This window comes from Anas platyrhynchos, chromosome 18 (assembly GCF_047663525.1).
Source record: "Anas platyrhynchos isolate ZD024472 breed Pekin duck chromosome 18, IASCAAS_PekinDuck_T2T, whole genome shotgun sequence".
In the NCBI taxonomy this organism is placed as follows: domain Eukaryota; kingdom Metazoa; phylum Chordata; class Aves; order Anseriformes; family Anatidae; genus Anas; species Anas platyrhynchos.
The window spans coordinates 10,058,528-10,071,302 of NC_092604.1; the positions used below are offsets into that span (position 1 = coordinate 10,058,528).

The 12,775-nt window shown below is 53.8% G+C and overlaps 1 protein-coding gene across 1 annotated transcript in view; it reads left to right on the forward strand.

The window, feature by feature from the left end:
* Positions 1-10,160, forward strand: part of FAM78A (family with sequence similarity 78 member A) — a 13,027-nt gene extending 2,867 nt beyond the window's left edge. Inside the window, exon 2 of the mRNA XM_005013235.6 lies at positions 6,022-10,160. Coding sequence (XP_005013292.1) covers positions 6,022-6,550 — 529 coding nt within the window. The 3' untranslated portion in view covers positions 6,551-10,160. The remainder of the gene's footprint in view (positions 1-6,021) is intronic.
* Positions 10,161-12,775: the final 2,615 nt, after the last annotated feature.

The window sequence follows — 12,775 nt, forward strand, 5'->3', positions numbered from 1 at the left end:
GAAGATGCAGGCCGTGGGGAAGGGCACACCAAGGAGCAGCTATAAGCCACAGACTGTTCCCACCCCATCCCCGTGTCCTCTCCCTGCTCAAGCAGAAAGTGCCTCGAGATGCAAACTCCAGCACCTGGCAAAAGCAGGAGCCGTAAGGGAGCAGAGGAGCTTACCTTGATGCTAGAAGTACTTACAACAGGCCTGAGATCTGTAGGCTTTTTGGCTCCAAAACCATCTTCAGCAAGGACAATTTGTTGCTCAGATGTTCCCAGTTCCAGGCCTTCGGGATTTGCATGTGTAATTCTCGGGCTCATTTAGAAGTCCTGCCTTCAGCAAGCAGCTGCAAGGAAAACAGAAAAGTCCGGTGTGTATAAATACAGCTCGCATCCACTGGAATAAGGAGGGCAGGGCAGAGAGCTATTTAGACAGTGCTGCTGTGGATCGCAACCCCAGGCATGTTGCTTTACTTCTCTGCACCCAAGTTTCCCTATTTTTAAGGGAGGATTTGGTACAGTCTTCCCTTGCTGGAATGCTTTGAGAGCCATAGACAAAAGTTTCAGCCAAAAGCTGTAAACAGGTAGTCAGAATTAAACACTGCAGATGTGTAGGAGAGCCATTATCCAGAAAGTCGTGGAAGCAGAAAGATTTCTCCCTGGGAGGTTCAGGCACATTTCACTGATACCGAAGAGCTGCCCAGCCCCAATTCAGGATTGGCCTGCTCCTCCACCCGGCTTCTTTACATGTGTCACCATCGGAAAGCTGTAAATAAAGGTGATTGGGAAGAAAGGCCTCTTTCAATGCCATCGAAACGTACTCTTGGGAGACCTCGATAGAGCCAGGGACAGGACACAAACCTGTCTGAAAGGGTGGGCCTTCAGCTGATGCAAGTCAAGATAATTCCACTGACCTCCATGGAGCTGCATTGATTTATGCCAACGGACTGCTTGTCCCAGCTTTCCATGATGAAGAGACACCACTGGAACAATGTTTTTATTATTATTATATATTTTTTTTAAATTACTGTGGTAACAGGTAAACAGAAAACTCCAAATAAATGCCATCAGTTGGTCCACCTGGGCTTCAGTGCTTAGAGCAGGCTTCAGATCCATTTTTCACTCCTGCCCGCTGCAGTTGGTGGCTGTGCACAAGCTGCCCTTACGCTGAGGACAGAAACAGCTGAGAAATACTGGAGCAGATGGAGCTGTGCATAAGACTCATATACGGATGTTAGATACAGAGGGGATAATTTCGACACGCGTTTAAAGCTGCACTGACAATTTTTTGGCTAAATGCAGCGTTTTTAAATGGAAGGAGAGGAAAATAACTAAAGCTCAGCTCACGCATAAATGCTGGGGTTATTTTGCCTGTAAGTCTGTGCTGGCAGGAACACGAGCACCCTTGGCAGGAGGAAGTGGAAGCACTCTCTGACCTCTCTCAATGCAGAACTGGGGAAAACCCCCAAGTCCCAGTGCTGCCGTTACTGCTCACCCTGAGCAGGGTTTTACCCTCAGCAGCACCTTCCTCCCCCAGGGAGGCACAACATGGGGCATCAGGATCAGGCCGCAGAGGTCCAGCCCGCACGGGACCAGCAGGACCCAGCTCTGGGCAGCATCTCCTGGGCACCCTGTGGGACCCACGTCAGCGTCGGGGACGGCATCACCCAGTCGTGCTTCTTCATCTCCATGGAGACGTGCGAGGAGCAGCGCAGATGGTGATATGCAAAACAGAGCGAGAAATAAATCAGAGTTTGAATGCAATCAGCTGAGAATCTTGGGAAGTTTCAGGTAGATTTGCTCCCCCGGCAGGCTCACCAGGATGGCTGGGCAGCACCGCATCGTCGCTGCAGCTTAACGGGCATCTCTCTCCTGCGAGATTAAATCTTCCATGCCCTGCAGCAGAGAGACAATGAACTCGAGAAAGCGACTTGTCAAAAGAATAGAGCCCCGGTCCTTGGAAGGGAAAACAGCCAAAAAAAGGATTCACCAAAAAAATGATTTAAAAATTGGTTGCATTGCCCAGCTGAGGACAAATCACTGTAGCTGCCCCTCCAGAGGGGCTGAGGGAAAGGCTTTGCTGCCCTTGTGTGGCCTGTGGCTCTAACCCTATCTAAAGAGGTTGTCCAGCCCCAACATGAGCCCATTCAGCTAAACCAGCAGCAATCCCTCCCAGTCGCTTAGCGTCAGGTCTCTGAAGTTTGACTACCTGCACCCTGGTTCGGTAGGCACACGGCTGGAGGACAGGCTGGCGAGACCGCGACCACATCTAAAATTTCTTTCCTGTTCTCCACTGTAACCCTGGCTGGGATTGCTTGACGTGCCAGAGTAGGTGAGAGAGACACTGTAAAGGACAAGTTCAAATTAAGCAGCTCTGAATATCAGGTTTTCCTCCTTTCATCCAGTCACCAACCCTGACACAGAGAGGCAGGGGGTCAGGGGAGCAATGGCTCTGCCTGCACCAAGCAAGGGCTGCATCCAAGGAGGGCTTTTTAAGTCAAGGAGCTGGTGGAAAGGAAGGGCACGGGAAAGCACAAGGTTCTGCAAGCTCATCTGCCCTGTGACTGATTAGGAGCTGGCTTTGAGGTGCAGGGGCTGAGGCTGCACGGGTGCCTGATGCCTGCCTGGATGGGTTAGCTCGCTGCACCCACGTGGATGCACGGAGCCAGAGGCTGCTGGGCCTGGGGCTGCTGCCACTGCACAAGACACTGACTCCCCCAGCACATGCTGGGGGCTTGGTTTCTTGTAGCAGAATAGGAAGAAATGTAATTGAATGGGAAGCAGGGGGGTAAAGCTGCCTAAAGCAGCACGGCTATCAGCGGCAGGGCTGCTGCTGGGCCATGAGAAATAGCTCAAAGGCCCTCCTCCTGGTAGCAAGAGGACATTTGTCAGGGAGAGATGCTCTGGTCTCTGGTGATGCTGGTGCTGACTGAAGGTTTCAGAGCGGCAGGAACAAGCTCGTCGCTATCACAAGCTGGAATCTACCGCTTTTGGAGCTGCTCAGCCCTAGTGAGCCGATGAAACCAGATAGGTGGGTGCCTTCTCCTGCCTGCTCCCTGCTATTGTCAGCAAAGTGTTTACTGAGCACTTTCTGGCCTTTCCTTGGCTCAACACCATCACAGAAAGATGCTGATGCAGCCAGAGATCCTTCCATAGCGTTCTTCCCAAAGCCAGCCAGAGGCCGGCTGCCGGCACATTACTTAACACAGACAAGCCCTGCAAGGCAAGGCTACTGCCACAGCAGGCAAGGGGCAGCCGTCGTTCAGCCTCTCCTTTTGGTCCAGTCATGGGATCCTCACAAGGCCCCACTTCTTTCTTTCCTTTTTACTAAGCGCTGCACATAAGTGCGATGGCTTTGAAACCTCAGGGTTAACCGCAGTCGCTCAAATTAGGCCCAGAGCGCTGCTCAAAGCAAGGCAGGCCGGCTTCCTCCTCCCGCTCCCTGCCCACGCCGTGTCTGAGGCAGAGCGGGCGCTGAGGCCACGCTGAGCACAGCCTCTGGGGCTGACAGGAAGGTTTCGTTTGAGGTTGGACCATGTCGGTTCTTCAAGTGGCCTCCTGCCCCTGCCTGCTGAGCCCAGCCCGGCCCTGCTCCCCCTCCTTGCTCCCGTGTGGGCCCTGAGCAGGGCCTGCAGCCTGGATGTGCTCGCAGGGAGTGGAGATGGAGGCAGGAAGCTCCAGGAGGATCCCCATCTTTTAAAGCAGCCTCTAGTGGCTGTCCTGCCCTTCCTTTGCCTGCCCAGGAAGCAGCCCAGGCTGGGGGGATCAGCCCCTCACAGCCCGCTTTGGCACCGCAACATCCACGCAGCCTCCATCTCCACACCTTCACGCCACATCTGTCACTTACATGAGCCTCCAGGAAATTGTCACATCTCATCCCCGGGCCGCAGTCAAGCTGAGAATCAGGCCTGTGGAAAATGACCCTAAAAGGTCTGCTGTAAGCAGAGAACGAGCCCCTGAAACGTTTCAGGGGTGAGGCTGCATGGCAGGGACCAGCTCGGTGGCCGATGCCCTCTGGTTCATCTTCCCCGGGACGGCCGAGTCCATCCAGAGCCCCACCAGCTCTTCCCTCCCCGGGTCTCTTTGCAGAGGGGTGCAGCAAGCCTGGAGAGCTCTGATTTGGAGGGGAGCCTGTGAGCATCCCCCGGCTGGAGCAGGGCTCCTGGCAGGGCAGCTCGGGGATCTCCTTCTGGCTGCTTTGGGTACGCATTTTCTTCCAGGGAAAGGACTCCCTCTGCCTGCTGGCTGCAGGCTCGGGCGCAGAAGGCTGCAGCAGCCCAGTGCCGTAGTGGGCAGCTCTGATCCCGCAGCCTCACATCCTGCAGCCTCACACCCCAGCCCGGTGTCCACTGCAGCCTCAGCCCAACGCCCGCCCTGGCACCCACAGGAGACTTTTTCAGGAGCCCACACTCCCATGAAAAAAAACATGAAATAAATCCTGCGAGGTGTCTTCCAGCTACAGCCAGATGCTTAGAGCTGATGAGCGAACGAGCCAGTGATTACAAACACGCAGGCACTTCACGGTCATTAACTAATTAACAACCAGCCTTGCGAGATGGCCACATTAGTGCCAGGTGGTGGAGAGGAGCAGCTCATCCCACGCCACCCTGCACAGACCAGGGGAGCAATACACTCTCCCTGTCCCTCGCCCGGCTCCAACCAAGGGCTGTTTTAAGCTGCAACACCGTGCTCTGGGTGAAGGCCATGACAAGCACCCTGGTGAGCTCCAATGCAGCCCCTCCATTCCCCTCCCAAAACCCAGCATCTCAGCACAAAGCCTGGAGCCTGAGCACCGCAGCAGGGGCAAGGGAAGACGGCAGCAGGGAAGCTGTTGTGCCGTGTCCCCTTTCCCAGCCCCGGCAGCAGGACGTTCCCTGTGCCACCCATCTGCGGGGCCTGGCAGGAGTAGGAGGTGGCCGGGGTGAATTTGAGCCACAGGGCCAGCCTGGGTCATAAAAAAAAGGTCTTCAAATTATCAGCACGTGGGCCATGGTCGCGCTGTTTTGGTGCCATTAGAATTACAGAATCAGAGAATATCCCAAGTTGCAAGGGACCCATAAGGATCTTCGAGTCCAACTCCTGGCACCACACAGGTCTACCCCAAAATTCAGACCATTAGGCTGCGAATATCTACCCCCTTTTTCTAGCTCAGACATTTACTTCTCCTTGGCCATTTAAACATTAGATTAGAAGTCAGTAAAAAAAACAAAACAGTTCTGTACCAGCTCTGTAAGGTGACAGAGGACTGTTCTCACTTTACTTTCTTGCTAGAAAGTGTGACCTTTCTGCCAGCCTCGCAAGCACAGAGCAGGGCGACCAGCGAGGGGCCGGGGCAGCCTTACAGCCAGCTGCCCTCTGTTTCTCTGATTACCGTAACTTCATCCCAGCCCTGCGCACAGCCTTTGAACCGGGCTCCTGCCAGGGCTGCAGAGGGATGGGTTACACTGCCAGCGCCACACGGACAGCAGGAAGGGCCAGCGGCTCACCCAGAAAGATAAGAAGTGTTTTACCAGCCGGGGCTCAAAGAAAGTCAGAGCTGAAAGTAGAAACAGGAGCCCTTGGGGCGGGAGGTAGCAAGGAGCAGGGAAGCTTTATGGTCACGCTGAGTCCTCAAGAATGGTCTTAGTTCAGAGCTCAGCCCAGCTCCCCTGTCCTTTAACCCAGAGCCCACCAGCTCTGCCCCCAAACAAGGACCTGAGGGGGATTCCTGCAGTGCTGGGCTTTCTAGGGGCTGGGGCTCCCCAAAAACCTCCCCCTACAGCCTCCCTCAGACACCAGCATGTCCCCAGCTGTTGCCAGTCCCGGAAAGGAGCTCATGGTCCTGTAGGGTCAGACTTTCACCATCAGCCCTGGAAATCTGCAAACACCCTTTTAATGGCAGGGAAGAGCTCTGCCTGCAGGGAGGGCAGAAATTCCAGTAAAAGCTGATGGGGGAGCACATTAACAACTACTTCCTCTCCTTCCTTGAAGCCTCACGTGTTTCTAAAGCAATTAATTAATGCATTATCCATAACTCGTTGTTGATGATTGATGGCAGGTCAAGTTGGGAGCTTCCAGACCTACTGGACGGTAAAATCCAGGCCATCAGCGACTCAGACGGAGTGAACTACCCCTGGTATGGGAACACGACGGAAACCTGCACCATCGTGGGGCCCACAAAGAAGGAGTCCAAGTTCAACATCAGCATGAACGACAACTTCTACCCGAGCGTGACGTGGGCCGTGCCCGTCAGCGAGAGCAACGTGGCCAAGCTCACGAGCATTCACCGGGATCAGAGCTTCACCACCTGGCTGGTTGCCACCAACACAGCCACCAACGAGATGGTGACCTTGCAGACTATCAAATGGCGCATGAGGCTGGGCATAGAGGTAAACCCCAGCAGACCCCTGGGGCAGCGTGCCAAGCTGCAGGAGCCCTCTGCTCAAGAGCAGCCCCAGGTCCTTAGCAAGAATGAGCCAATACCACCCAGTGCCCTTGTCAAACCCAATGCCAATGATGCTCAGGTACTCATGTGGAGGCCAAAGGATGGACCACCGCTTGTGGTGATACCTCCGAAACACCGATAATAAAAACCTGGCGTCCCGGCACCAGAAGGGAGAACAAACAAACAATCAAACACAGAAACAAAGCAAAACAATCACTTAGGTATTAGAATAATAACACGTGTAATCTGAGCAAAATCAAAATGCACTTTTTAGTCATTCAACAAATGCAACCATTCTACCTTCTCCCATTGGGACGGATTTCACTGTGCTAAAGCTAAAGAGGAGACCTTGGACTGGGGTCTGTCTCATCACTGGATTCCTAAGGGAAGAAACTAACACTGATGTCTATCCGTAGAGCTTTCTTTTTTTCTTCCCTACTTTAGTTACTGTTTGAACTTCAGTCTCATTAGCTTGTCCAGACTGCCCAGAACAATAAGAACATTTTATTTGGGATTTTAAGAGTCTTTTTTTTTTTTCTTTTTCATTTTGGTTGAGAACGAAACAAGTTCCTGGAGCAAAAAGTTGACTATTTAAGATAGGGATTTATTTTTTTTAAGCTGTAAGGTTCTGAGTTGCAAATCCAAGTCATGCGGCCTTATGTAGACTTTGCTTTGCATTGCCAAACTTTTGCCTTAAAGCTATGTTTGAAAAAAACAAACAAAAAAATATCACCAGGCAGAATGTCCTTTCTACAGAATTTTTGGGGAAAAAGTTTTGGAGCAAGGAATAGATTGTGAGCATGTCACAGGCTGATGAAAAGGGCACAAAGCGTGATCAAAAGAGAAATAAATCTTCCTGGTTTTAAAACATGGAACAAGGAAGCATGGAAGTAATCCCAGTTTCAAAGCAATGCAAATAAACCTGCTGTAGAATGGCTTTTGAGTGGGAGCTGCTAGGCCATCTCCTGCTTCGCGGAAGGGATAGGGAGCAAGCTCGCACCGCTTGCGCTTTCTGTTCCCAGTCTCCCATCGGCATTACAACGTGGAATAATCTCACAGGCAAGGCCCACAGCTGGAATCGTGGCCACAAGGGGAGAGGGGGATGCTCGGCCCGGCTAGCCCACGGGCCTGCTGCCGCCCAGCTCAGCACAGGTGGTGGTCGGGTGAGGTGCTGCAGCCCTATATTCCCATGAAATCCAAACAATAGTGCTGTAAGAAGAGCAGGATGTAAAAGGGATCCTTCTGGAGCCACTGGGGAGATGCATGGGTGTAAGCGAGGGCAGATTTTATCGACCAGATCTACCCAGCAACAGCCAGAATTCAGGAACGGCCACGTCTAAAACCAACAGGCACCTATTCCTAGCAAACACTATAAGCAAACCTACGAAAAACTCTTCTTCCTACCAGTACAAACCATGCTGGGGTTGGTAGATCATTCTCTTCCAAATGACCTCATGATCTACACGACTTTCAGGAATGGGGCACAGGCAGGACCGCTGGTGGGACCGTCCCCACTGGTGGGGGCACAGGGCTCTGTAGTGAAGGAGAAGGCCCGAGGTGGTGCAAGCAGGGAAAGCATGGGGTATAGATCCTCCAGGAAATAAGGTGCATGTGGAGCAGGAGGCAGGACTGGTAGGTTTTAACAAGGACCGTGTCCAGGTGGCTCCAGAGATAAGCAGAGGCACTGCTCCCGAGGAAGGAGGCGAGGGGAGGCAGCTGGCAGGGGACGGGCACGGGGCACGGGCAGAGGAAATCCACTTCCCCTTCCCTCTGCAGCTCTTTCCACTAAGATAACATTTCTTCCTCCTAGTCACAAAAGGCCTCAGGAGCTAGGACTGAGGAGAGCTCAGCGCCCAAGATCGGAGCCTGGCCCGGCCTAGCTGGTCCGGACAGGGCTCCTGAGAGGCCTCCCCTCGGAGAGGCACCGATTTGCTGCTATTGCTCCCTTCATCTTCCACACGGGACATTACCAACAAGAAATTCTCCCTCCTTGTTTCTCCAAAGCCATATCATCTACTTGGGCAACAGGTTCAACATCTCCCCTGCCTGGGGAAAGCTTGCCCAGAAGATCTGTCCCCCCCCACGGCAGGCTCAAACCAGCAGACAAGGATACGGGGTCCCTGTGACTTACCCCATGCCCAGGGCAGGCCATCCTCCTCCTCGCACCACTTCCAGAGATGCTCAGCTGCCGAGCTGCCCTCTCCCCCCTCAGCGGGGGAGATCTTCACGGTAGGAAGTCCAGCATCACAAGCAGCTTGCAGACAAACGGACTGGATCAAACCTAAATCCACGAGCCAAAGGTTGCCTAAATCTAGGCTTCGGGACTATAAAGGATGAGGCTAGGGAGGCTTTGACTTGCACAGTCGTTCTCTCTATTAAACTCCATTTTCTTACACGGATTCAAACCCTAACTACAGCTCCACTGGCACAGCCCTTCGGGACTTGTCTGTATTTTCTCCTAGGCAATACACGCAGAAGAGGACAAAACGGGAGCTGTGGGGGAATAGCTGATAACACTTGCACACATCTTGGCTACTGCTTAGATGCACTCTGGGCAGTCTCGTGGGTGGGAGTAGAAGGGGTATTTATGTCTGGTATTCACTTTGTCTCCAGGTGCTGAGTACTTACAGTTCTCACTGATGTCAGCATGGGTCGAAAAAAGCAGACCCGGTTGTCTTAATTAGCTGCACAAAGGAATTCCAAGGAAAGATTTCTTCTCAGTCACCAAAAATCACATTCAGGGAACACCTACGTCCTTTTCCACTTAGCTTTGTGTTGGACTCAGTCTCTCCCAGTGCGTTAAGTAAATCTGGTTCCTCCTCCTCCTCCCTCTACCTGGTGGACTGGATGCATCCATGCAATTCAATGCTAACCTCCTGGCTAGTTTGTCCTGTTGCACTGAACAGACCCAGCTGAGTAGTAAATATAAAACTCGAATTTCACGTCGGGGTCAGCTTTGCATGGACTTCTCCCCTCCCAAAGAACGCCTTTATCCCGTGCCTAGTTTGAAACGTGCCCCCCACCTCCATTCACACCACCAGACGCAGCACAGATAAAGGGGTGCTGCCTCTCCCGAGATTTCATGCTTTGTGATTAAAAGTGATGTCTTTCCAATGCTGCTTCATTGCAAAACTGACGAGGACAGATCGTTCGAATACAAGAGGAACAGTGGCTGGAAGTGACGGGCGCTGTAGACACCGCTGCTCGTGGGGCTGGTTAGGACGGGGACCCAGGGCATCCTGCACCAAGCAGAGGCAAAGCGAGCTCCTGCTCGGGCAGCTTTGTGCAGCCAAGCCAGGGTGCAGGGGGATGCCCTGGGGGGGTGATGGAGCACCACCACGGGGCACCCTGCACCTGAGACTGCCCCAGCCCAGCGGGGCCGGCAGCCTCACCGCCCCCACCTGCGGCACCCAGCGCCGCTCCTGCTCTCCCCACCTTCCAGCTCCCAACACCCAGGAGCCCAGCAGAGCGAACCAAGGTACCGAGCAGTGGTGGGGAGGGTTAGATCTGTTCAGCCAGTGCAGCAGAGAGCGAGGCCGGCCCCGGCAGCACCCCAGGGCTGCCCGAGCACCGCGTCCTCCCGGCCATCCTTGCCCTGGTTCGCGGCGCAGCAATAAGAATCGTCCTTGGTCTTGCAGAGATACTGTGAAAACAAAACCACGATGTACCAAGTCTGGACACTTACGGCGATGTAAAAACAAAACCCTGCTTTTATAACAGACAGAAAATAAAAATAAAGTGAAATTTTCAAATGCGTCTGCCTGGTGTCGTTAGGGCGGTGGCTGTTTTTACCCAAAAAGTTCCACCACCTCTGCGCTCACGTTTTCGAGACTGATAAACACCCTGTTTACCAGGAGCGCATTTTCTCTCTGTTTCAGCTCTTACGCTGCATCAGATAGAGCGAGGAGGTTTCTGGTTAAAAATACCAGCCAGCATCCTGCATTTTTCATTACCAGGCTGCCGCGTGCCTTGTGATGGAAGGACGGCGCTGCTGTGGTTGGAGCGGCTCTGGGGGCAGACAGCAGCTGAACTTCCACAGCTCAGCTCCCTGCTGCTGCTTTAGCAGAAGACAAGCAGTAGCTGGAAATGCTGCATCTGCAGAGAGGCGACCTGCCTGGAGTAAGGAGAGCCTGCTACACCCTTCTGAGGTCTTAGCCAGCCTTTGTAGCCCAAAAGCCTTTTTTGCACGCTTCTGCCAGCAGCAGCCAAGCTGCTCCCAGCCTGCAAAACGCCGGGGTGCACGTGGGCATGAAACATGAACAGCCACGTACACGGCTTGGCGGGGCTACGCCAGCACACAGCGGCGTAACAGACACAAACGCTGCAGGGGAAGGGGGGAAGCGAAGAGCAGGGGAGAGCACAGCTCGGGAAGAGGAATTTGCACGGATGGAGCCCGCGCAGAAGGGAGGACAGGTTCTGAGTGGGATTCGTTTCCACAGTGGAAACTCTCCAGCCTCATCTGTTGATAGCAGGCTAAATTTAGATGTCCTACTTTCGGAGGGAGGAGGGGGAGAGGGGATCCGAGGCAGCGCACAGCTGCTTGGGTGACACCCTGAAAACGCTGGGGCACTTATTGTCTGCACGGAGACACTAAAAACCTCCTGGCAGGATCAGGAGAGGGGGAAGGACGTCGGCTGCCAGACCCAGCAGAGCCGGGGTGATGCTGGAATAAATCCCCACTGCCTGTGCGCTCACAGATGCCGAGGCTCCAGCTGAAGCCGCACCTTTCTAGAGGTTTTACTGCTCGCTTCGTGATTTTCTAACCTTGGTTTGAAGCAGACAGGCAACGGTTCCTCGATTTGCAGAAATACCCTGCTTGCCTCCACCGGCCTTGCCCAGAACTTTTTGCAGGGGACTTCCCTCTGCTGACGCAAATCAGGTTTTGTTTCCTATTTCTTCTATCTCACATCTCGGTAAGCTGTGCACATGCAGCAGCTGCAAACACCAATTTTATTCCTCCTTGTTTTCAAGCTTTAAAGCAAATATTTTTCAGCAACGCACTGACATGGATTGCAGAACCTTGAAATATCTGCTCAGAACCCGTGCTGTGCCATGCGCTGCGTGCACACAATTAAAACAGAGCTCCTCCAACAGCCGGCATCACGGCTCCTGAGGCTGCCTTTGAAACTTAGCCAAGTGCCCCCAGCAGCCTGGTGGGTGCGGAGCCCTGGCAAACACAGCAGAGCAGCGCTGGAGAGCCAGGTCCAAACTACAATAATCCGTAATTTTGGGGAACAATCCGTAATTTTGGGGCTCTCTGCATTTCCCTTCAGAATATATTAGTGGCTTGTTTCACCTCTGACCTTGCTGGTGTCCTAACACCCATTTAAACCCAGCATGTTGGCAGCAGCGAAGCTCCTGGCACCTGCAAAGCGGAGCTGCCCAAGGCAGACCCTTTCCCACCAGCCCAATTCTTCAAGCACGGCATGACTCCAGCCCCCTTATCCAAAAGAGGGTGCTTCCAGAAGGATGCTGTGCTTAGGCAGGAGTACAGAGCACTGAGGGCAGAGCACAGCCCACGGCCCTGAGCTCCTGGTGCCTAGTAGAGCAGCTGGGTGCATGGAGAACCCGGTTGTATTATTTGAGGAAGAAGCTGGCTGGCAAGGCACTTGATTCAAATCTCGTTTGCAGGAAGCGGTGCGAGCTCAGCTGCAGGCGCTGGCTGCACAACTTGTGCCCACCCGTGATAAAGGCGTGCACAGAGGAGTCCAGGCGTTCCAGCAGGAGCCAGACGTGCTTGCAGAGGAGCTTTGCGACCTCCTGAAAGCTGCAGAAAAACGAGGTGTGGACGGTGTGAGACAGGAAACGCGCTGAGTAACCCTGGGGCCCATCAGGGAGCTGAGCCGAAACTGCACGGGCACACGCAGGTGTGCAGAGGGGAAAACCACAGCGAGATGTCCACGCTCACCCCACAGCGGGGAACATTCGGTTTTTTCCTCAATGGCTCCAAGTCCCTGGGGCCTTCCCCTTCTCCCTGGAATTGCTCCAGAAACCTCTCCAGTGCCCATGAAAGTTGGAACGGTCTCGTAGGGGGACGTGAGGAGGACCAGAGGGCTCCTCTCCCTGCTGGAGGGGGGCTGCTCAGCCCTGCCGAGCTGCCGTTGCCTCATCCCAGCCCCTGGGGCTCAACGTGACTTATTTAGGAACAAACTCCCTCAGCGCCACCAAACGCTGCCGTGCCCAAGCCTCGTGCAGGGTTATTTTCCCTTGCATGAAATGCTGAAAGCGATGCACAAGGGCAGGCCCCATGAAAACCAAGAAGGGATAAATAAAACATCGCTTCAGCCCGCGGGCCTGCTCTGGCAGGGATAGGGGCATGGGCAGACAGGGCGAGGGGCTCACAGCGAGACCACCAGAACTCCATGAG